The 25,885-nt window shown below is 39.2% G+C and overlaps 1 protein-coding gene across 3 annotated transcripts in view; it reads left to right on the top strand.

Moving 5' to 3' along the window:
• The window catches only part of LOC129121786 (neuroendocrine protein 7B2), a 42,366-nt gene that overhangs the window by 13,348 nt on the left and 3,133 nt on the right, over positions 1-25,885 (top strand). Inside the window, exons 1-6 of one of the 3 annotated variants that reach the window (XM_077180364.1) lie at positions 644-701; positions 967-1,035; positions 1,849-2,081; positions 14,450-14,599; positions 17,503-17,615; positions 22,278-22,331. In XM_077180364.1, coding sequence (XP_077036479.1) covers positions 1,850-2,081; positions 14,450-14,599; positions 17,503-17,615; positions 22,278-22,331 — 549 coding nt within the window. In that variant the 5' untranslated portion in view covers positions 644-701; positions 967-1,035; position 1,849. Of the gene's footprint in view, positions 702-815; positions 1,036-1,848; positions 2,082-14,449; positions 14,600-17,502; positions 17,616-22,277; positions 22,332-25,885 lie in introns of those variants that run through there. The other 2 variants (XM_054635265.2, XM_054635264.2) reach the window with 2 other exon arrangements.

Below are 25,885 nucleotides of genomic sequence, written 5' to 3'. Positions count from 1 at the left end.
TGCATAATGTACCAGAGACCAGCCAAAAAAAAAAAAAAAAACCAACAAAAAAATCAACATGTGCAAGTGTAGTCCATGGAATGTTGTGGTTTATGGGGTATAATTCAGAGTTTTTCTGTGGATAGCTATACGAAACTGGGATGTGATACATTCCCCTCAGTAACAGTGAAGGTGTGATACATAAAACAACCTTTAGAAGCTACCGTTTTGCCAAGCTGTGTTAGATGAGAGACTCCATTTAGCAAGATACTTTCGTAGTTATCTTCTTGGTAACCTCCGCTCTGGATGATGTGTCTACATTTGCTTAATCTGGAGCAATTTACCTCCAAGTCCTTGGAGATGGTTGCTGTGTTGCTGCCCTGCAAACCTGCAGTTAGGTAACACTATCACCTTGTAAGTAAACCACTGATCGTATTATTCTAGAGACAGAAATCACAGCAGGAAGATGGATACTCTCCCGGGAATATGCAGTATCTTATTTCTGTCACCATTAATGCATCAAAACCCTTCAGTTTCCTTTTTAGACTGTTAGGTTAAAAAGAGAGGTTTTTAATTCCCCTCCGAGCTTTGTGTCTCTGTGGGACAATGGAGCCCTCGGTGGCGGCGGCACCCGCGGGCAGCTCCCTCCCGGCCGTGGCTGCGCACGGAGGATGCGCGGCCGCGGAGCCGCCGCCCCCGCAGAGCCGCGCTGGGAGCGGGAGGTGAGCGGGGCGCTCCGGTGCGGCGGCTCCGAGCTGCTACCGAGCCGCCCGGGGGCCGGAGAGGGAGGGGAGCACGGCCCGGCTGTGCGGGGCGGGCGGTCAGCGGGGATGCTCTGTGGAAAGCGGATCTTCCCCCCGCAGCGGCAGAGGGAGCGGGAGGGCTGCGGGAGGAGCGTGGTGCGGCGGGGGAGCCGCGCACAGGCGTAGCGGGGAATATTCCTAGCTTTGGGGTTTTCAGCCATTTTTGCCTCAAAAACGTTCCCAGGTGCCTTGCGCCGGAGGCTGGAGCACGGAAGCATCTTTGAAACGTCTGGCGTGAAGAAATCAGGCAGCTGTGCGTGTGTTAAGGAATCAAAGGGGAACTCGGGGGGTTTGTTTATCCAGGGGACTGGAATTGATGCATTTCACTTAGACTCTGATGCGACGGGGAAAGGAGCTTTAAGAAAACAAGCATTCTGATTAAAATTCAGCCTATCATAGGACCGTAAGCGGTACTTGCTTGTTGTGGGCTTTTTTTGTTGTTGGTTTTGTTTTTGGTGGTTTTTTTCCTAATTAAACTACACTGTGCTGCCATTTAGTGAAAGAGATTCAAGGAAACAAACATATTTGCTTCAGCTGAGAAAGACGATGCATACGACATCGGAAGCCTTTTGTCTTAAGGTGCAAACAAAATACATCCAGGTTGTTCGGCTAATTATTGATTTTCCAGGCAATGAAAGAAGAGAGCCTGGAAAACACAATTCCTGGAATGAAGAGTTCTTGGCTTTTAGACCAGAGCTTTATAAATAGCATAGTAAACATGGAGGAGGTGGAGGGGTGGATGGTGGAGTGGATGATGTATTCTTGTGAAATGAAAAAGTGGATTCGTTTTGTTAGCAATGACTGTTAATTAATGTTATGGGAAAATGCAAATCAGCAAATTGATATTGCAGTTTGTTGCTTAATATTTCTTTTAGAAGAGAAGAACATATCTACCCTATTCCCTCCCTGGCTCCCCCCACCCAGTTTCCAGCTGGCTGGAGTGCCCTAGAACCCGAGGTAGTAAACTGTAAAGTCCAATAGTAGGATCAGGTGTTATTTCCACCACATGTATTGGACCTTTCCCCCCCTACTATAATTTATAATCGAACTCCTTTCTTTTTGACAGGATGAAAGTGGCTGCCACTATGGTATCTACCATGCTTTGCAACATGGTATTTCTGCTGGCATTTGGATTGGCTTCAGCTTTTAGCCACAGCCCCAGGACACCTGACAGGGTTACTGAAGCAGATATTCAGAGGCTCCTCCATGGGGTTATGGAGCAATTGGGCATTGCCAGACCCCGGGTAGAATATCCAGCACACCAGGCTACGAATCTTGTCGGTCCACAGAGCATTGAAGGTAGTTAATTTCCATTTGGAGTTCTGATTATTTTTTTAGTATGCTTTGGTAATAATTAATATTTTTATAGATACAGAAAGAATATCCTGAGCTTAAAGTCACAGATGTCTTCATCATGTTGTTGCTTGATCTTTGTTTTAAAATCATCATCCATCTTACACCTTCCTTAATGTAATGTTTTTGGTAGAAGTAGAGGGGTTTTTTAATGTACAGGCTTTGCAGAAAAAGTTACGTTGTCTTGGCATTGTCCTCAAAACAATTGGTTTGCTAAATTATTCCTGAATATTATGTATACATATATTACATATATTTTTGTCATGAAACAAATATTATCTTTTATATTATATTATAGAGTCCAAATTCCATGGATTTTTAGAAACATTTGCAAACCAGAAGAGATCAAGTGTTTGTGGTGCCATGTGAATAAAGGGATAAACCTTACACTGGGGGTGCACCTCTCCCTGTGTCCACTAGTAGCACCTCAAAACCATGTTGCAGGGATGAATGCTCTGGGCTCAGCTTTATTTTTTTTTTGGCCAGTACTCTGATCTCACACTGTGTAAGTTTTCCTTGGAATCAGTCTTTTATGGCTATGTAAATAATTGGAAATATCTGGCTCAAATGTTAGGATGTTGGGATAATGTTTCAGTGTGTTGCTATTTTAACAGAACAAACCAGATTTTATTTTGGCATGACAGCAAGAGGTTGAAGGTATGAAACTCCAAATATTATTGTTTATGTGTGAATATCAGAACAGGCTAGAACCCCTCAACCTTCCTCTAAGAATTAAATCAGTCTGACAGTGCAGTAAGACTCCACAGTTCCTAAGTCTCTGTTCTCTATTTTATCCTCATTCTGATCTACAGGCTGTCCTAACCAAACAGATACAATTGCTTTAATGAGGCTGAGGAGAGGATTAAAGCTGAATAGGCAGATAATTTCTACCAGATAATTGCAGACCTAAGTATATATATATATATATATATATATATATATATATATGTTTTTCTAAGAAACTTTGATGGACACACATTTTTCTGCAAACTTAAATAACAGAGACTAAGTTTAGAGAGCATAATTTGGTCTGTACCTTCTCTCCTTTATGAATGTTCACACATAGAGAAATTGGGATGGGTGGTAGAAGTGAGTAATTTTAATTTCTATTTGCCTTTTTTCCCTAGACATCTTTTTAAAAAGAGAAACCTTAGAAAATATAAGCAAATCTGAATCTCTGGCAAATATTTAATCTCAGCTGTTTGATGTTACTTTCTAATTACAGTGGTAGCAAAATCAGATGATGCATCTCTTTGTATAAGTATCAAAAGTTTTCTGGTGTTTGTTAGATTGAAGTAATGCTGGTTTTCCAGTTTTCTGTACAGTCTTCCACAAACATCAGGTTGGACAAACGTTTTCTATTTCTCCTTTTTTTTTTTTAAATAAAAAAATCCATCTGTGTATGTCATAGAGTAAAACTAAAAGACGATAAATCCAGTAGCTTTATCATATTTAACTTTCCCCTCTTGCTCAGATGAGGATGAGATGAGGATGACTCTTTTTCTTTTTTTCAAGCCTACCATGGATACTTAAGCATTTATTAAAAAATTTCTGTAAAAGCGAAACTAAAAAAAGGACACTTCAGAAAATACATTTAGTAGCATATGCTCTCTTTTTGAACTGATCAGATAATTTTCCTGTTGACAGATTAAAAAAAAATACAGCTTTCTTGTTGATGGATTAAAAAAAATATTGCAGCTTGTTCATTGAAAGAAATTTCTGCCTTTTCTTAAGTTGAAATCTATAAACACCTTAAACACCTGGCTTTTTTTTTTTTTTTTTTTTTTTAATCTACTCCTTAACTTTACATTTGTCAATTTACTGTTACTTTTGTTACTTCAGGTCAGGCTGCTATCATAGGAGTAGCGTCTAGAAAACGCCTGATAGGAAGTTGAGTGTAGTGGGAAGTTCCTGTGAGCTTCAGGCAGGTGCAGAGGCAGCGTGAGCTCTGTCCCTTTGCTCGGGCTCTGCTGGGGAGGTGGAACAGGACAGGTGTGTGCCAGCAGTGGGGCTTTGCTGCCTGGCTCCCACTGCTCCTGAACTGCAGCCAGCAGTGGCACAGGAGCGTGGCAGGAGCCAAACAGGTCCTGCATCATAGGAGTCAAGGGGAAATGGTTTTAGGACCTGGAAGTACTAAAGCTGTGTTTTGCTGGCCACTGAATAGATTTCTCTTTCTGTATATCCCCTGATTCCAAAAAGAAATAAACTCGTATAAACTAGTTCAATTTCTCTCATAATGTTCACTCTCCTTGTCAATTCATCTGAGCAGAAATTTATACTGGGGTCACTTAGCAGAATCTATAAAAAAGACTGGAAAACACAGAAAATCAAAATAGGAATTTTTAATGAGTAGCTGTGTTTCTGTACTTATTGCTCACTTACCACTAAAATAGTATGCAAGCCTTACTGGGCTATATTCAAGGTTTCTACAGATAAGAAAGGGGTTGCATCTATGTTTAAAGAGAACAAAAAAATAAAAATAAAGAAATGCATACAACATTTCAAAAAACACAGAAGTTAATTTTTCTGTCTGGTAGGGCATTTATGAAGTAAGAGACCACACTTTTTTTTTCTTTCCTTGCATGCTTACAATTTTGTGCCAATATTTAAGGTTTTGGGGTTTTGGGGTTTTTTTGTTTGCTTGTGGTTTTTTTTTGTTATTGTTTGATTTTCAGTTGTTTTCCTTTTTTCTGAGGACTGGAAGGGAATAAGCATACAATGTAAATTTCAGGCCTATTACACCCTGCATAGGACAACAGTAAAAATCTCACTTAAACACATGGGGGCACCAGTAGCTCATCTTGAGCAGTTTATAGCACTTAACTTCATAATTGGAAATGGGAAGTCCCATTTTGCTTTTGCAAATATCATTGCCTACTATAAATTCAGTACAACAGAAAGCCTCTTGTGTGTTTTTTTTGTTTGTGTTTGATTTAGTTGTTTTTATTTCTTAAAACCACCCAAACAGAATGATTATTGGTAAAGGTGCTGGCATGACAGCCCAGAGTCTGAAGTCCTCAGTCTGCAGAAAAGGCATAATGCTGTCAACTTCAGTGGCTGCATTAAATGATGTCTCTTAAATTATTGCTTGCAGGTATAAAGAAGTTTTAAAAATACAGTCCTCTCAGGGAGGCTTTTGATTCTCCTGCAGAGACTCCTCATAGCTATTGGAAACAGGCTGGGGTTTATTTGATTATTTTGAAAGGAAATTAGTATGTTTATTGTTTTAGGAAAATGTAATTACTGTTTGTCAGATTGAGATGATAAAATTCAAGAGACTCTGGAACATTATGCAAATATGTCTACTAACAACTGGTAATCAATGGCTTGTCAGCACAGCCCCTGTACAAATATCCCTCTACAGCAAACCTACTGTCCATAAAATTATGCAGATTACTCATGCATGTTAATAGTGTCTATTCTGTTTGCATTTTACTAATAAGACAAGTAAAGGTTTTCTTGTTAGTAAATAAGAGTATTACTTTGCTGTCTGTCCTGTCCTGCAAGACAGGTACTTGTTTCCTACAAGAACAGTAAAATCTTTGTATTAGAAAGTTACAAAAACTCTTGCTGATGAATTCCCTCATGAAACCAGTGCACACCTGACCTTTGCACTCATTCACTTTCAGGTTAATGTGTGCTATGCTTATGCCCCAATATATTTGGACTTCCTTGGGTGACTACAAGTAATAATTGTACAATATCTGGGGCTCAGCAAACCCAGCAGTGTGATGGCTGCAGCTCTTTGCTGCAGTTTTATGTGCTCTGTGCCAGAGCCTGTGCCAGCATCTGGAGGGAGCAGTGCTGGAATGAGGGGGCAGCTGCTCAGGGCTGAGTTGGGGCAGACCTTCCACAGCCAGAAAGGCTGATTTGTTTGTTGTTGTGGGTTTTGGTTTGTGTGTGGGTTTTGTTTTTGTTTTTGTTTTTTAATCTAATTAGCCCAGAAAATAACATTTCAAAATTTCATATGGACATCTCAAATTTTTAAGATTAAATGGAAGTGGCAAATTTACAGGTTTTTACACAACAATATGTAAATATCTAGATTTGTATAGATTTGACTAAAAATATCTATTTTCTTTGCATTTTGTTCAAAACAGTGTAGTGTTAAGTGTAACCAGAATTTGAGTATCAGGCAGTGATGCATGTCATAAGAGAGGTGCCTTAGAATGCTAATTTCTGAATTTAAAAGCTAATGATGGTGCCAAATGACAGCAGTGACTTGCAGTGAATTCTCTTTATCTGTATCTGAGTGATATGGCACAGGTCTGTGAAGAAACTGCACACAAAATGTTTATACCTCTAACTCCACAAACAGGAAAATTATGAGGTGGTGTGACTTTATTTGTATTAAGGAAAAATCTTTGAACTTTGGCCCGTAATATCCTTGATTCCATATGAATTTCTAAGCCATGAGCAGCAGTGAATAGGAAAGCCAAGCTGGTGTTTGTGCTGCTGCCAGGAGGTCACACCAGGTCACCTCCATGTGTTTCCCAGCTTTCCCTCTTGAGGAGCAAGGGCAGGATCCAGCAAAGGCAGTGGGTGTTAGCACCATGAGCTCTGCCACGAGTGAACTTTGGGAGCTGCCCTTCCTCGATGCCCCAGAGCTGCAGGAGGGGTGCAGGGCTACTCCTGTGCTCTCAGTGTGGCTGGGAACGTGCAGGGAAATTCTCAAATCTAGTGTGCTTGTCAGAGAAGTCAGTCAATGGAGAACAAAAGAAGAAAAGAGTATTATCAATACCCATTTCTCTCTAGATCTGTTATTTGCAAGTGGATCTGACTGAGGAACCCATTTAGATTTGAGGCATTGAAACCTTCTCTTGAAACATCCTCCTCTTGTGATTGCAGGAGAGTGTGCAGGCATCACATTCCTCTGCTGAGGAACCAAGAAGATGAAGTGACTCCAACTCTTAAAACCTCCTACTAGCCCCTGTTATGTGGTACAGACCACTGCTGCTAGTCATAAAGTTGTCTTTAAAAGATGCCACCAAAGGAGAATGAGTCCCATCTCAAGCAGCTTCTGGGAAGGATAGATGGCAGGTCTGTAGGGATTTAGAGTTAAGTAGCTTGTCATCTACCTAAAGATAATTAATCAATTAGAATGGGATTTGTAGCCACAATTATTTTCTGTACATGTTAGTAGAGGGAAAAATCCAGTAGGAGAGGTAGGAAACCTGAAGAGGAAAGGGAACATGATATCTTCTGTATTGTCTGATGCTGTATAGTAACTGTATTTTCTACTATTGGCAGAAGGTATAGAGAAATGTATTATGAATCTATAAAATTCCATCTACCATTGGAATATGTAGATGTAAGTATTTAAAAAAGTCTATCAGTGAAGGTTGGCCAAATTATGATGAGCCCTTGTTTTTAAAGATTTTTTTCTCTGCTTGTCTCTCATGAGGAGACTGAGGGGAGACCTCAGTGCAGTTACAGCTTCCTCATGAGGGGAAGAGGAGGGACAGGCACTGATTTTTCCTCTATGGTGAGCAGTGACAGGGCCCAAGGGAATAGTAATTGTCAATAGGCTGGATATTAGGGAAACACCTTCATCCAGAAGGTGTTTGGGCACTGGAACAGGCTCCCCAGGAAGTGGTCACAGTCCCAAACCTGACAGAGTTCCAGAAGCTTCTGAACAATGCACTCAGGCACAGGGTGTGACTCCTGGGTGCTGTGCAGAGTGAGGAGTTGGACTTGATGATCCCTGTGGGTCCCTTCCAACTCTACATATGCTGTGATTCTGTGAGCATGCCAGGATTTATACCTTTCTGCATTTTTTCTCAAAATCAGCTGCATTTCCCATGCTTCCCCCTGAATTTTAAATTAACTTGCATTAAGAAAATACTTTTAAGTTTACTTGGTTCTATGAAGAGATTATTTGGTTCTATGAAGAGATATTTTAGAAATCTAGAGAAGAGGAGTCTCCTACTCCTCTTGATTTTGGTGTTCCAGGAGATAGGATCTCTGGCACTCTCCAAAGGTTTCCAGAGCTCTTCTCCCTGTGCTTGCCATGGTGTGTGCACTCTGCAGTAGGGATGAATGAGAAGAAGAATCCCAGCAGCGCTCAGCTGCAGGGATGAATGAGCAGAAGAATGTTGTCAGCTGCAGAAGCTGGTCCTTCCCCTTGGGGTGCTTTAGCACATCAGGTCGGCTGATCTGAGCCCCCTTTGCAGCAGCAAAGAACAGCACTGGGCCTGGTCTTGTCCACCAGGGCTCTTCACCTCCCCACTCCATTGCATATTCATTGTGTGCCAGTGCTTTTATCCAAGGGCAGAAGAAGCCCTGTCTTGACTGGGGTGGCTTTGCATGGCAAGGCCTCTGCTTTTGGAGTTCTGGGCTAATACTGGCTCACCAGGGCAGAGGCTGGAGCCTTCCAGCTCTGCACTGGGAATGCTCACAAGGAAGACATTTGAGGCATTGGGAAATCTGCCTTGTAGCAGCTGGCAGACAGGCATGGGAAGGTTTTAAACCTGCTGTTGAACCAGCTGGGGCTTTGAGCCATCTGCATGGAGAATGGAATGGAATGGAATGGAATGGAATGGAATGGAATGGAATGGAATGGAATGGAATGGAATGGATATGAGTGGGGAAATGAACACGGAAATGTTGTGAAGTTGAGTGGTGCAGTAGAGACAAAACCATGGATGTTCTGGATACTTCTGGTGCATCTAAGCTTCACATTACAGGAGTGAAAAGAGTCTTTTTCTCTGAATGCGTTGATACTGACGGAGCATTTGGACTTCTCATGCAGCTGGTCTCAAGTGAATAAAGTCTTACAGTCTTTCACTGGCACATTTGCATTTATAGGATTGAAATAATGTCCCATCCCTCATGGGATAAAGGAGGTCACTGTTTTCCTTTCACTGCTCTGTTTCCCAGAACCATATGCTGCACACGTGGTCAGTAGTGAGGTTGTGCTGTGGCAGTGACAGGAGGGTGCAGTTTGCTGGCTTTGTTTCATTTTTTGTCACTCTGCTGGTGTGTGGTGGCTGCAAGGCAGGGTGGCAGAGGGGCCCCTGTCTGTGTGCTGCACGATGCACTGTGTGTGTGACACTGTGTGTGACACTGTGTGTGACACTGTGTGTCAGCTTATTCACATGCTGAAGCGCAAAAGCCACTGCTCAGCTGAAGGACAAGTTAATATAGTCCGTCAGAGGACTGTTCAACCAAAGCAGACATAAAAGTTTTCTTTTTTTTTTGCTTTGTCAGCAAGTGGCTGCTGTATTTTTTTTGTTGTGTATACAATTTGAATAATAATGACATATAAGCTGCTGTTATAAATTTATTGTGAGAGGCATGGGCATTATTTTGGTCCTAACTATTGCACAGTAAGAGCCTTTAATATCTTAAATATTTGTACTGTTTGTAATTAAAATATTGGATAAAACTGAATTCTTTGCTGAAAGCAAGGTCAGTAATTGTACAATTTGTGTTCTTAAGGCTTTAGAAAAAATTGCCCCTCTGCAGAGAAATAGAAAATTAGTCTTTATAGTTTTAAGAAACTTTGTGTCATTAAGGAGAAGACAAGCCAAGTCTGGAATGCCTGAGCATGTATAGCTGTAGTGTTTTTGTGTTTCTTGAGGCATGCTCTTGAATGGTTAAGGAAGTTGGCTAGGTTTGCATTTTTCCATTCTTTGTTCTCTTATGCTTTTTCTCCTTCCCTATTCTCTTATTTAACAGCTTCTGTGGAATAGACAAAATGTGATCATTTATAATTTTTTCAGTTCTTCTCACTTCCTTTGCTTAATCAATTTCAGCAAGCAGGATAGGACTCTCTAGGATGAAGCTAGCAGAATTATAATTACAGCATTGGGGCTTTAAAGCCCTTTGAAGTGTTAGCAAGGGTAAGGAAAATGTAAATGCATTTTCTGCATTCAGGATCTTTTGAGAGTTTACATGATGATTGTCCTGCAGATAAGAAAAGAAAAGAAAAAGCAAGTTTGTGAATGATGTCCCAGTTTAACACTGGGAAGCATTCTGTCAAACCTGCCTTCCACCGGGGAGATGTTCCTTTTGAATGTGACAATGACAACAAATGTAGATACAGCAAGGTGACTGGAGATGAAAGTGTAGGATAGTATGGGAAGCTGTCACTTCCCATTGGAAAAAGGAAAAAAAATGTATTTCTGATGTGTTGAGGAGACATTGTAAACAATCTTGAAGATTTTTTTTGTGATAAGAACAAATAGTCCAGATTAACAAAAGATTTTGCAAAGTAGGAAGTATGATATTACATCTCTGATTAATACGTATTTTCTCCCTTGGGAACCTTGGGCAAATGAGATAAGCTGTGTCTTATAAGCCTTCCCTTGCAGCTCATGTGTGCTTGGAGTTTTTACAGGTTGAGATAAGAGATGTGATTTTTGCTCAGGCAGAAGATCCCCCTATGAATCTGTGAGGGGCTTGGACACTCTGGGGTATGACTTGCTAAGTAAAGGGCTTTAACTTGGGATTTGGGATTTATTTATTCACAACACATACTCATGGTCCTTCCTATTTCATATCTCTGTGCTAAGATTGGCCAGACTACCTTTTTCTGAATTTGTGATTGGGGAAACTATCTTCACTGTGACATGGAAAATGGTTTCAATGAGACTGAAAGGCAAATTTGTCCTCTTGTTTCTCTTTAAATATTCTGCAAAAATTTTTCACTCTTGAAAATCCATTCTCGTTGACTTGGTTAAACTGACTCTTCTGGGGGACAGTGCTGCCTGTTTGTGTTTGACATGGAGGATTGCTCTCCACAGATTTGTTCTCAGTGCTTTGCACTACCAATAGATGGGTAGAAGCAGCTAAAACTTCAGTGGAGTAACAGCATTTCCATTGGATGTGTTTCATCAGGGAAATATCAATACCTGCAAGAAATTAGTTGCTCTTCATGTTTCTTTTTGGTTTTTTTTCCTCCAAGAATAGAGTGGTTATGTTGTCTGCATGGGTGGGACACTATTGCTCTTACAAAGAAACGAGCTGAAATGTATGCACTTTAAACTTGTAATCATTCCAAGGATCTCTAACTGAAATCAGCTGATAAAATACTTTTCCAGAATTAAAATAATGGTAGAGGCATTGTTCTTTTTTTTTTTGTTTCCCACCCTGCAGCAGTTCAAGACTAGTGCTAGATGACTACATATATGCATATATTTGCATATATATGCATGTTGCTGATCTTAGCCCAAGAGATCTAAACCTCTAGTTTATCCTGTAGGAATGTCAAATACCCAATAATAAATGCTCACAAAATCCTGCGTGTGAAAGGGAGCTGATTGTTTTGGAGTGTTTTCTTTGTTAGTATGCGACACAGAAAGCCTGTTCGTGTAAGTAAGGAGATAGAGAAAAAAGCATAGATTTATCTAGCTCATCCTTTCTCAGTACAAGGGTATTGTCTGTACTACTCTGGATTTTTGGTAGTCCAAGTTTGAATAATTTAACAATGATATCTCTCATGATTCCTCTGGATAGGAAATCATGAAAAGTTTCTTGGTATTGAGTTGCCTTGTCGTTTTCTTTCAGGCTCTGCCTCAAGGTTCAAGAAACTGATCTTCTGCTATTTTTGTAGCTGACTGTATATGTTTGTATTCCAATATTTTGACTTGGTAGCTGCAGTGCATTTAATCCTAATATGTTTCTTTAAATCAGTAATGTTATAATACCAAAACTAATGCAACTAATGAGAGTTACTGTAATAGTACCCCAACTTCATATATTCGTAGCATTTCATTTTTATTATTGTAGTCTTTGCTGAGTGCACTATTTATCAGAGTTTATAAGGAATGAGCTTTGCTGATGCTGTTAAATCACTCAAGTGTGCTAAATTATGGCACCAGAGCAGGTGCTATTGTCTGCAGCTCTTCTGGAAAGAAAGGAAAAACCCTCAAATGATCCTGGACATTTATACCTAAAGGAAACAATCCTTTATATTAATATAAAAAGATTGGTTTGTACTCAGTCAAGGGAATTCTTGGCAGTCGGTTTAAACTTACATGTATATATAGCACACTGGAGCCTGCTAAGTACCTCTGTTTTCTTTATGGATGGAGCTTTGGTGCCAAGAGGTCTGCACCACAGGCAAGCACAGATAGGCTTCCATCTGATGGATTGTCCCATAGTGAACCCCATTGTATACAGGATGTTCAAACACGTATTGATTACGGGGTTCCGTAGTTTACAGCACAATCATAACCTGGTGCTTTTAAGTACATACATGTAATCAATCTTCATGTGAAGGAACTCAGGACAAAAGAAGTATTTTATGCTATATATTAGACATGATATTAAATTACATTAGGTTAAATGTATGTTATAGTTTTCTTTAACCTCATCACCATAGCATTATTGTGTTATGAGTGTGATTTTTGTGTGGGCTATGGACTCAAGGGATAATAAAGCTCACGGTGGGGATAGTGCTGTTCTGGTTTTAGTACCAGGTCTCATGGCAGCTACATGCCAAATTCCCATTTAACAGAGATGCAGTTCTTTTATGGGGTGGTTTTATGTTTTGTTACATGTCTTTTCTGCAACACTGCATTACAGAATAAGAGACTTGTACTTGAGGGGGAAAATTAGCACATTGATTAGATTTTAGTCCATTGTGCAAATAAAATGGAAATATATGTGCTTATAGACTAATTTTCTTTGCTATAATGCCAACATCCAACTGGTCATTTGCAAAATCAATTTGCAAAATTTGCCTCAACTTCCATTTCTAAATGTAGAAATGAATACAAAATTTGAATTTTGTATTAGATTGCCTTCTGTTAGCAATTTTTGCAAGTGATTACATTAGCTCACAATGTTTGGCTATATAAAAGATGATTTAGGCTGCTAATATTTATTTGTAATTTGGGACGGGAGTACTTGAATGGTTCTTTTGGAGCAACTTTCATGTTCAGAGGCTTTATGCACATCTTCTGGATCTATGAAAAATAAATAAATTTGAAATAAGACTATTTGGTGATACTATGGTGATTTTGCTATTTACCCAAGCAGTTTTGTCTGCATTCACTCTTTAACTCATATTTTCCAATTGTTCAAATTCCTTTTTCTCTCCATTCATTGTTAGTAGAATTTATATGTTGACTGTATGTTGTTATCCCTCATTATATAGGGCTTAAAAAAATATTACTTTGCTGTCACACAAGCAACTCCATTGCTGCAGTGTGTGTGGTGGCTGTCTTTGTCAGGGAGAAAGAACATGCTTGAAACTAACGTATTATGTCTGAAATTCAAAAGAATAGTGTACAATAGTACTTAAAAAAACTCCACAAGCAGCTGGGGTTTAGCCTGTGGATGCATTTGGCCAGTAAGGCATGCAGAAAAGATCTGGGACAGATAATTATTTGTAGAGAGGCACAGAGAGAGAGCGTGGCCTGAGCTTGGTTCCCAAATCTTCAGTGGAAGGCCCTGCTTGTCAAAGGCAGGCACCCAGCTGAGGTGAGTGGGAGGTGGCCACAGCACAGCAGTTTTGGGTGCAGTTGCCCAAGCACAGCAGGCCCATCCTTGTGTCCTCTGCCACTGGGTTACAAAACCTGCTGCGCTCTGCTGCTGTAACCCTGCAGTGATGCTGCTCTTTTCCCTGGGTCCCACAGGGAAAATCTTGTATGTAAAAGTGTGAAGTCACTGCCTGGGATGCTTTGTAACACACTGACTACTGTGGAGGTATATGTGAACAAGAATTCCCATCAACAACAGGGACTCTTCACCACTTTTCATCATTACAACAGGAAATGCAAATTTACATTTAAGAATTGGTTTCATTTAAAAATATTTGTTCTAGGTGTACACAACCAAATTTGCTAGAATGCCCTGGGTCCCTAAGGACCTTAATATCTTAAGCTCTTTTGGGACTTAATTTATTAATGTATTTCTAGGCTGTGCAGGTAGTATTTCTTTCTACAGCATCATTAACATTGTCTTCCTGCCATGATGCCAGTATCTCCTATTGTTAGTTGCCATGATGAACAGTAATAGTATCAGTGACTGAAGATAATTGTGCTTTAGATATATCAGGTTTCATGATGTCTATTTTTTTTTCATTTTCTTGCCTAGAATTTTCATAGTTAAGATAAAAAACAACCATAAGACTAATAATATGTGTTTCCTAGTTTCATTTTTAATTATCTAAGTTACTGGATTTAGGTCACATGGTTATGTTTCTAAAAGAGATACTTGAAATCTAAATTTGGATTTGTCTCTAAAACAATTATATATATAGAGAGAGAGATTATATTTTAAATTGAAGTGTAGATTGCTTGCACCAGCTAAAGTACTCACATTTTAATCTCATGAAACGACTGTGCATAAAATGTCTTTGCTAGGTGGTGCTCATGAGGGTCTCCAGCACTTGGGTCCTTATGGCAATATCCCAAATATCGTGGCTGAGCTGACAGGAGACAATGTACCAAAGGATTTCAGTGAAGATCAAGGATATCCTGACCCTCCAAATCCCTGCCCTATTGGAAAAACAGGTAATTCAGCTCTGCCCTTTGTACCTCTGTCTTCACTGTACATCATCCTGTCTTTCAGCACTGTACAGCCTGTTATCAGAAATGAGGGGTTTTTTTCATTCTATGCCCCAGGACAAGAACTGTTGAGAAATTGGGTGTTTTAGTGTTTCAGATGAGCTTTTTTTAATCTTTTTTTAAAGAATATGTGCATATCCTGTATTGCTGTATGACCCTGGAGAAGGTGGAAGAAATCATCTTGATCTCAGAGTAGAAGATAGTGAGATTTATGAGACCATCATGTTCCCAAGGGAGTTCATTTTTAAGCTGGCCCCTGAAAAAAGTTATTCTTTTTTTCAAGATGAGATTTACCCTTATTTTAGAGACTTTCATTGTGCCAAGAGGAATGAAACTGTCTGCCCTGATCTCCAACCCAGACCATGAGTCAATATTTAAGATACCTCGGCTCCAATCCATGCAGCTTTACAGCTCATCCGTGCCAGAAGAGGGGAGCGGCACGGCTGCAGCCCACGGCACTGCAGGCTGGCTGGGGCAGCGCAGCCTCCAGAGCAGAGCGGGGCCAGCACGTGTGGGGTGTCTGTCTGTCTGTCTGTCTGTCTGTCTGTCCCCAGGCTGACACTGTGCCGGCACCCGGCCTGGGGGCTGCTGCCCGAGGGTCACTGAAACAGCCCTGCGTGTGCATGCTGTACACATACCCTGGGAGAATGGGTCTCCTTCCTCTTACTTGAGCCAAGGAATGGCTTCCAGGACTGAAAGCAGTAGTAAAACACCCATTGGCTGCCTTGGGACCTGGAACTGGGAATGAGAGCTCTGATTTTTTATTTGTCAGCTAAGACATCCTTTCAAAATGTTTTCTGTTTAGTCTTCTTTTATATTTTTTGGATTATGCAGAACAGTTGTCAGTATTCTTATTTAAAATGTTCTAGCTATCTTAGAATTAATAAGAAAATAATATTTGTTATAAAAGTTTTTTTCACTGTGAAGTGTTTTTGCATTTCATTCAAAAATTTGACAAAATTTCAAATAGTCCTCCCTTACTGTTTCCTATTACTGCCCATTTGGTGATGATGCCTTCATCTCTTCTGGAATAATACCTCATCTTCCAATTTGTTCACTATAGCTGTTGTCTGACAAGTTGCAAATGATGGGTTTAGATTTTCTCATATACACACAAGCACACACATGGACTTTCTATCTTCCGTGCTTGCCCATTAGACTTCTGTTCATGATTAGATACATAAATTAAAGACATGGCATCCAGGGAAATGCCTTTGAAAATCCCTTCAATTTTTTTGTCTTAGGTGAAATAAAAGTTGTTAGCTAAGCTAATACAGTCAGATCTGAACAGGGGGGAATTTGCAGGGAAGTGCTGCCTGCTCAGATAAATGGCTCTGTCATAGGTATGCTATGAGTGAAGATAGTATCTGCTAGGATAAGAGCAAAATGTTTTTCAGAGCCTTAAATGGAATTCAAGTGGTGACTGTATTATGCATACAAATTACCAGAGGCCTTCCTCAATCAGGTCTGTGGATTTGCTTAATGGAAAACAATTTTTCCAGTTACTGTCTACATATGCACATTCCACAGCAGGAATACATAAGCCTGGAGCAGATGAGTGGAAGACTTTTGGATTAGCAGTCGTAGAGGACACCCATGTGTCCAGCTGCCCTTTCTGTTTTCTACCAAAAGACACAAATGCTCTGAGGTCTACCACACTTCTGTTGTCACCTGTTTCTCTCTTGATATAACCTTTCCCCTGATGAGACTGAAATGATTTCTAAATGCTTTAATAGTTTCTGAGTTACTTAGCCAGTATGAAGAGTTTTCCCCTGTTTTCTATTGGCAAGTCCCAATGAGAAAAATGAGAAAGCTGGATCTGTTGAACTCAGAATAACCTCCTCAGGTCATTGAATCAACTCAGTCTTAAGTCAAGGCTTTACCCACATCTGAGGGAAAAAGACAATCTATCTGCAGATCTTTTTACATGATGACACACAAGGACAGAAGGGAAAGTCCACAGGTGTGTGCTCTGGAGTTCCTGTGTTCTGGCAGCTGCAGCTGTTTGAATGCCCAGCATCATGCCCTGGCTGGTAGGATCTCCTTGGGTATGTCTGAGAGGAACTTGGACTGCAAGCTCCCCATGCTGGCTAAGCAGTGGGAGCTCCAGGAGCAGACTCTATCCAAAAAGCTACTCTGGCCTCAAGATACTGAACCTTTGTGTCAGCTAAAGATGACTTACTTTGGTAAAAAGACCCCAAGTTGATTTTTAAAAGGATATTATCTTGATGTGACACTGCCCACAAAACCATCCATTATGGTTATAGGAGGTTTCTGGACCAATTAGATTAGTTACCAATCTACAGAAATGTTCTCATCATAAAACTTCTCCTACATAGCATTTTTATGAGGTCTTATGATGCAGAAATTATTTTCAGCCAGTTTGAACAAAGTAGCAAACCAGAAAGGAGCTCCAGGAAGAGCTAGCTACTCAGTGAAAGAAATTCTGTCTTTGCTCACAGCACTCTTTTACCATGACCTTCGAAAGTATTGCCTTACCAATTTCTAAAATAATTTGTGAGCATTTAAAAGGGAAATGAATATCTCTTCTGAATCAGAACAGGATGCAATTCTAGTTAAAATCAAGTGCAATAATAAAAAGAAAAACATAAAGGAGGGAAAGAGCTTGGAAAATAAACTCCTTCAGTTTTCATTAAGTTGTGAGGATTTTTTTTTTAATAAATACATTCTGAAAAATTTGTTTCAAAAGAAAAAAAACCTGGTGTTTTCCAGTCATCCAGTTCTTTATGTTTTTTTAATTGCATGATTGCATTTAAGAAGTTTGCTGACTAATGTGGCACATATTGTGTGTTTCAAAGCTACTGAGCACTCCGTGCTTTCTTTTGCAGTTGATGATGGGTGTCTAGAAAACACCCCAGACACAGCAGAGTTCAGCAGGGAATACCAACTGCACCAACACCTTTTTGATCCAGAGCATGACTATCCCAACAGGGGCAAGTGGGTGAGTACGTGCTTCTTGCTTATTTTTGTTGCATGTGAAACTGGATATTGTCTGCTGTGTGGGACACTATGAAACCATGAGGATGATATTGTCCTTAATGCTGGAAGTTATCACCCTGGGGGAAATTCTCAAAAAAGGTGAACTTGGCCTGAAAAACAGAAATAGTGTTTGTGATTGATAAACACCCCAGAAAAACAGAAAGCAGAAATCCTTGTTCTATTACCTGTCCCAAAGCATGACAGCTTGATAAGTGCAAAAATCCACATTTCAAACTACAGTGAACATGCAGCCAAAATTAGTGCAGATTTTAAGATTTCAAAACATAAAATGGCCTTAATCTGAAAGAATATCCAGGTTCAGTGACTATGCACTGTTCAGCTACATATATAAGAAATAGAAAGAAAATACAGATAGATGGAGTTCAGCAGATTAAAACAGTTTAAAAAAATCCGGGATGACAATTTGCCTTAAGAAATCCTCCTCACTTTAAGGATTTTGGAGGACTTGATGCTGCTTCTTCCTCTAGTCAGATTATGCACTGTATTATATTGAACACCTATTTGACACATCACGTGTAATAAACACAGCGAGCTACACTAAGGGCAAGAATCTTGCTCTGAGCATACAAGGACTTTAATAACTGCAGCTAGACTATTTCTGCAGGCTAGAGGCTCCAAAGAAAGCTCTGCCACTTAATCTTGGATTACATCAGTTAAAATGTCCAATCCCAAATCCATTTTCAGGCGCCAGGAAAACAATAACAATGATCATAATTTAGGCTTGTAGAGCAAATAATGAAATCTCATTTTACATTGTTATAACACTTCACTTAAGATTGCACTAAACCCGTGCTCTGTAAGCATACATCGATAAATGGACATGTTTGGCAGTCTCTTCTCCTGCTGTAATTTTGAGACAATGATTCATCTTCATAATCAAACCAGTATAAGATTTATAGTCTTAATTACTTATGTGAGTGTTAAATTTCTGGAGAGAACCATGCCAAAAATCCAAATTTTGGAAACTTGTTGCATTCTACGTAATTACCATCAAAGGTTTTCATTTAAAAAACACCAGATGGTGAGCGTTCTTATTTATGCCAGATAAGACTGTTAGTTTTCTTATTATTCATGAGTACTTTACTTTCATAATACCATTCTGAAGACTACAAAGGCACTTCTGTAAATCTTTGGCCTATAGCAATATTTCAGAATCAAGCATACATACTGTGTTGTCATCAGCAACATATATACTTAATAAATGATGGTAAATCATTAGTGAATCCTGGGCTTTTTTGTATCTCCATCCATCACTACTAATTCAGGAGAAAAAGCTGCTCATGTATGGATTAAAACACTTCTGGGTACTAAACAGTAATCATATTTAGCTGCAGCTTAGCCAAGTCCAGATCTTTTTAATTAGCGATGAAACAGCTGGTCATGTGCATGAACAAATATTCTGCTGAGATCCAGGAGAACAACCCTAATCATCTCCTAATTCCATATTACCAAATGGTAAAAATATAAATACAGTGGTATCTTTTTGTGGCTGCAGTTTTTATTTTTAATTCTCTGGAAAAATCAAGTAAACACTCCAAGAATTAGCTGTTTGCTTATAAAGCAGAGCTGAAGTAGATCAGATCTTTTAGGGCACTCACTGTTGTCTGCAATAAGTTGTAAATGACCAACACAGCTGGCTGTGGGCTGTCTACTGGGTAGCTGTGCATCCTCACCCTCCCACTGCCCCCAGCGCCTAAAATTCCCTCTGCCCACACAGTTTGTTCCTGCTTCTCCTGTTGAAGAGCCTAGGGCCAGGGGCAGTGATGGTTGTGTGCTCACAGACTGTGTTTCCAGCAGCTCTTGCCAGCTGAGTGGGCACCAGGCTGTCATCACCAGCTGCAGCTCCTGCAGCCACTGTCTGCTGGGCCCATGGAGGCTGGCATGTGCTCCCAGCTCTTGGGGGAGCCTCTCCCCAGCCTTTTCCTACCACTGTGTGCTTGAAGAAGTGTTACAGCTCCCAGTGAACCAACATGCATTCCTTAGTGTAACCACAGAAAAACCCAGATTCCATTAGCAGGTCATAAAAAAAGGACCTGTTTGTCCTACTGGGACAGAAACAGGTTGGTTGGGTTGTTTTGGTGGCACACTGTCGTGCTTGCAGAGCTGTGGGACCTCTGCAGTATCCTGTGAATAACACACATTTTATAAGGGTCAAGCCAGTCTAGAAGCTGTCTCATGCAGCAAAGTACATGGTTATGCAGATGCTAAATATTACATGTAAACACTGCTAATACATCTGCAGATACAAATACATAAATCATAATAAATATATACTGGGTTAGGAGTGGGAAGAAAGGGGAAGAATTTTTCTGTCTTTGGGATAGCTCCCCATATATCAATATGTTGGCCAGTGAGAAGTCTCAAGAACCGACTCTATTTATAGAGTGAGATCCATGGGTTATACTCTCCTCCCCTCTCCTCATATGGGGAAAACACAGAGGGGACAGTGGAAATAGTAGGATGAGTGACTTTTGGAGTTTTCTATCCTTGTGTACAACTGTAGTTCCTAAGATTTCAGAGTTTTTTCCCCCAGTTCAGACTTTTCCTTATAGGACATACACACTTTCTGAGTGTACCTTTCTTGCAGCTTGGCTCTTTGGATGGTGTTGTTGGCATCCAGAAACACTTGCACAAAGATAATTTACACTATACAGTTTACAATCAAATGTAAAAACCTCTTACATATTTTATTGATTTAAAGCATTTTAACTTCTGATTTTTTTCCACCCAAATCCCAACCTGTAGTACTCTAATCCAAGTAGCCAAGAGGATACAAAGGAAGCTCTAGGAGTGAGGGAAAAGTAGAAAACCACATGCAGCATGTCTCTACATGAGGTGTATCTTTAACTGAAGAAAACTCTGTGCCTTCATCCTTAACAACCTCTCAGTGAAGGATGAACACTTCATGGGCAGATTTTGGTGGCTGATGAGGTCAGGCCATTACGCAGTGGAACATATTTTCAGGATTGCTATTATCATACAAGTATGTTCTTAGCTCATGCTCCACAACCATATTTGCTTTGTATTCCACATAATGCTACAGCAGTACTTAGGGTCTTAAAACATTTTCTCAAACAGACTAAACAAAATATGGTTTCCTTGAGCAGGGATAGTTCAATTGTAAGAAATTTTTCAGAATGACAGAAATGCTAGCTCCAGTAGTCCATGAAATTATTTTTATTTCAGAAACACCCATTTTCCTCTCATGAAAGTACAAGGTCAAATACTTTAGAAAGAGAAGCTTTGATGGTGCTTTGTTTCCTAAGGAGAATAAGTCATGCATCCTTGAGTTTCCTTAAAATGTTAAATTTAAGTTTTCCTGAAGTGAGCCCGCATAAATGACTAGCCAAGAATGTTCCCCTTGGCCAACTTCATCTCTGTTCCCTTTTGGAACAGCTCAGACAAAATAACTGAGGTTGGATAAGAGATAGGCCTTGTGAATTTGAGGTTTAATGAACACAAGAAGTACAAAACAGACAATTTTGGCAGATTTCATTGTAACACTTGAAAATGTTTGTTTTTTCTCATATCAAGGCTGCAGAGAGAGTTAGACGTGTTTGGTGAATTTGTCTCGTGCTAGAATTACACTTTCTATTTATATAATCAATGTTAGGTCAGTTGTTTATAGCAGAATTAATGGCCTTGTTTATATAGTCTTCTGCTTTTATACATGTAATTCTTCTCTCCTTCCATTTTCAGGTTAGGGTTTGGTTTTGGTTTTCTTCATAATACAGAATTGAAACAAAATGTGTTGAACATGTGTGTGTTATTCCAGACTTTATTAGAATTCACTACTTATAAGAAATACAACAATATGTGGATGCACTTATGTAAACTATGGTCAGAGGGGGTTTTTTGTGTTGGTTTTTTTTTTCATTTTCTTTTCTCATCATCATAACTTTCTCTTCTGCCAAGATGTTTCTGGCAGTTTTTAAAAGGTTTGCCATTAAAAATGTTATAGACCAAATGGTTTTTAGAAGCTTTATTGAGGGCACTACTTAAACAAAGGAAGAGTTGGCGCTGAACTCCTTTCAGCAGAACTTTGCACTGGGAAGTGTTGATATCTGGAAGGGAATAAGCAAAGACAACAAAACAGTAGGAATGACGCCTATTTCTGTTTTTAAAAGGAATTAGAAAATCCCTTGTAAAGCAAATTTTTTTGCTCCTGTTCTTGTGTCACCTCAAATGTATATAAAGATATACCAGAGGCAGGACTCCTGCTTCTTCTCCTTCACATTCTTATTTTTCTTTTTCCTTCTGCCTTTTCTTAAAAAAAAAAAAAAAAAAAAAAAAAAAATTATACCATGTATCACATGATAGGGAACATCCAGACTGTACAGCACATACTTGAAGCCCTTATTGCCTGAACACGGGGCATAACATAGTGGAAAATCACTGGCTTTTAAATTGTTGGTAAGGCTGTGACTGCTCCTGACAAACTGTGATTCTCAGTAGGAATACACAGATATTTATTTGTGGTTTATTTCTCCCATAAAACTACACACTCCTCTAGACTTGATAGTATTTAATAGCAGAAGTAGTATTTTAAAAGAAGAGTGTAATGGATTTGATGGCTGTGTTGGGTTTTTTTTTTCCTTTTCAGAGCAAGAATTTACTCTTTGAGAAAATCAACGGTGGTCCAAAAAGAAGAAAGAGGGTAACTATCTGAATATTTCATAGCCCCTATATAATCTAGAGACCTAATAAAAATTAAAACCATATTGTTGAAATGAAGAGATAGTCTAATGCATTTGTATTATACTTTAGATTATGTGTCAGGAACTCCCTGTGATAAACTGCTATAGCTAGCTTAAGGACTGTACACTGGGCACAAGCCTTATTTCTCAAAACAGACTCTTGCTTTCAGAAGATACGCTCAAGTGTAGAACATTATAAAACCTTGTATTGTCTGTCTTTTAAAATTGATTCCATTTGCTTAAAACCATTTAAAATTATTTAAAGATCTCTAAAATAATCTCAGAATTTGAAAATTCCTACTAAAAATATTAGTAAACTTAATTACCACTATCTATGTGTGTGAATATATTTTTGGGTGTAAATAACACTAGAGGTGGTTCTTTATCTGATCTACCCCAGATGAAACTCCTATCACTGTGTCCCACTTGCTTGAAAGACAAAGATGAAAAGGTTCTCACTGTTCTGCTCCTGTAACAAGGAAGGCAACCCACACAGAGAGATTCTGCACAGTCTGCCTCATACTCTCTCTTTTTTGGTAGCATCAGCCTTTCTTTAATTTAAAAAAAAAATCACATTCAGTAAGAGTTGTCATCTTCAGCTTTGCTGCTGTGTATTATTTTTACAAAAAGAAAAAGTCTAGCTCTCTGCCAGAAAGTAGCTTTTCAAAATATGACAGCACAGTTTATATTGTAAATGAAGTAAATATAGTTTAAAATAATGAGCATAAGCGAAGATGATTTATTTATTTTGTAACTCTCAAATTTTAAGTCTCTGCTAGAAAGGGAGAAGATGAATTGATTTTTTTCCTGATTCAGACATCACTGGCAGCTGGTACTTCAACCAGAAGTTAATAATCTGACCTGAGCTTAGTACTTGCTTCATGCTTACATTTGATTTTTTAGTTTGTTAGTTGAAAAGTAAAAAAAGGTAGTCACCTGACTTTAATTTTTAAGTAGAATTTACTCTGGAAATAATTCAGCAGAATATTTATTAATAGCTAGAACAGCATGTTAAAGTAGAATTCATGCAACATATACATGAGGGGAAAAAAAGAAAAAAAAGAACATTTTCTTTCTGTGAGCTGACTGACACAATTTGATACAAAAGAAGTGCTAGCTGGAGACACTTGGCAGCTGCATGGCCAGGGGTAGCCTGGAATTTTGAAGGTGAATTGCTTTACAGACTTATGAAATAATCAGACTGATTTTCCTAGCACCTACATGTCACTTAATGCTAAATTCATTAGAATTTAATAGAATCAATATAATTTAAATTATTTTAGGGTAATACTGTAATAATTACTAATGATTTAATGCACAATTCAGAATCTCCACTTTATCAGCAGAAGAGTAACCCAGAACTATCAGTAGGGCAGTGTGTTTTTCTAGAAATCAAGCAGTCCCCTGGATTCCCCTCCTGCCTTTTGTGCTCCCTGCCACCCCTCCCTGCCTTTCTGCACAGACACAGTTTTGGGATCTGGCAACAAATTGATTTTGAATGTCCCCATCTGAGGTTAAAACAAGTCCTGTGTAACAGTGTGTGCAGTAACCCTGCTGTGTCTATCCAGGGCTGTAGTGAAATAGTCACAGAGGCACCACTGGAGTCTAGAAAACCACATCTTCTGAGCATGTGTGCATATTCATGTATTTCTGTGTGCCTCTACAGGCACACGTGCAAGCATGCATACACATACCAGTGTTCACCACGTGCTGCTGTGCTCATCTCTGCAGCACTTCCACTGCAAGACAAGGAGGTTTGCAGTGACATCGAATTTTAACCAGCAGCTCTCCCCTTTTTTAAATGTCTGTGCTTGCAGACAGCCCTGTCCAGAAGTGTCAGGACCATTTCTGTGATCACTGAGTTGCTGTGGGCTCAGAGCTGTGTACAAAGGTGCTCGGGAGCTTGTGTTACTTTCAATTCTGCACAGCTGCATGGGATTAAACATATTTTAGTCAAATCAGCCAAAGTATTTTGCATTATATTTTGTGTTTTCTTTTGTTGGTTAAGAAGGATTCAAAATTTTATGTAGTCTCATTCTCTTCAACTTTATTTCAAAAAGTAGCAAGCAAATACCATTCCAAAAAAAAACAAGACCAATTAATCTTCCTAGGAATCTTCAAATAATTCTTAGAAGTTTATGCAATGGTTGAATTTCACTAAATTAACATTAAACAGAACTTCTTTAAACAAACACAAACAAATCATTTACATATGTCTTATTTCTAACAATTTAAAGCATTGGAGTTAGTTTATTTTCAAAGATTTTTCCACATTCATTTCTGGTTCTTAATATTTTTCTGTTTTCACTTGCAGCAGGCAAAACACCCAAACCTAAGAGAAGTAAAGCAAAAGGGCTCCTCTGTGCTATGACTAAGTATTAATGATAGCATCCACAAATCTGGAGAAACCTAAGGGCCTAAACTGAAGATAGATAAACCCCAAATGTTTTCCAGAGATTTGACAAATACTTCAGATAGCTGAAAATAAATATTTCATGCCCATTATGAATGCTTTTTTTTTTTTTTTTTTAATTCCTAAGTTTTGGTGAAAGAAGCACAGAAATGTCTCAAGAAAAGTAATTGCTGTGACACACAGTCAGCCTGACAAGAATCAGGAGATACTGGAAAATTTTCATTCCTCTGAAGTTTGTCCTTAGGCAAACAGTTTTTATTAGCATCAAAAAGCCTTCATGCTAGAATTTTTGCCTGTATCTGTGTGAAGAAGACAATATAAACTTGAATTTTGCTTACACTGACACTGTAACAAGCCAGAAAGCAGGTGTAAATGATACTTAATACTGAAGCTCCAGTGAACTGCTTGTCACTTTGCAAATACAGTAAATACATTTTACTCCATTGGTATAGATAAAATTCAAGCATTTCTATGTTACTCCATCTACGATCTCCAAGCAGTTTTGAGACAGGATCTGTTCATCTTCAGCCTCACATTGTGCTGCTTGCATGGTGCAAAGTGAAGTTCAACCCTCTCCAGGAATCTTCTTTCAGCATTCCCTTCTTCTGGCAGTGCTGTGAGAGCCATTTTCTATGCCAAAACCCTGTTTGGCTCTGCTTCTTTGCCAGCAGCTTTTTATCTCAGCATCAAGAGAGGAAGCAACGAGGGTTTCCTGGAGAGGAGACAGGCTGAACAAGAGGCTTTGGTCAAACTGGAATCGTGGTCTCTAATTTGTGTCCCAGCACAATGGCCATCAGGGGCTGATGATTTAAGCTAAAGCTTACCTGTACTTCTCCAACAAGTTCTGTCCTGCCTCAAGAATTAGGGAGTTAGAGCTGCTGGTGTGTCTCTGCTGAGCTGAGGAAAGGAGGAGTGGAGCAAAAAGGCAGTGTTTAATTGAGATTCTTCTATATTCCTGAAAGGCCTCCTTCAATTGTATTCCTTTCAGTGGATTGAATTAAATTCTTGCGCAAAAAAAAAAAAAATAGAAACAAAACACTGGTGACTTTTAGATTTAATCCCTGGCAGAGCAATTTTTCCCCACGTCTGTAAATATCTGAC

The sequence above is a fragment of the Agelaius phoeniceus genome, chromosome 6 (assembly GCF_051311805.1).
Source record: "Agelaius phoeniceus isolate bAgePho1 chromosome 6, bAgePho1.hap1, whole genome shotgun sequence".
Lineage (NCBI taxonomy): Eukaryota > Metazoa > Chordata > Aves > Passeriformes > Icteridae > Agelaius > Agelaius phoeniceus.
Note: the sequence above shows the minus strand (reverse complement) of the source record. Positions and strands in the feature narration are given on the sequence as shown.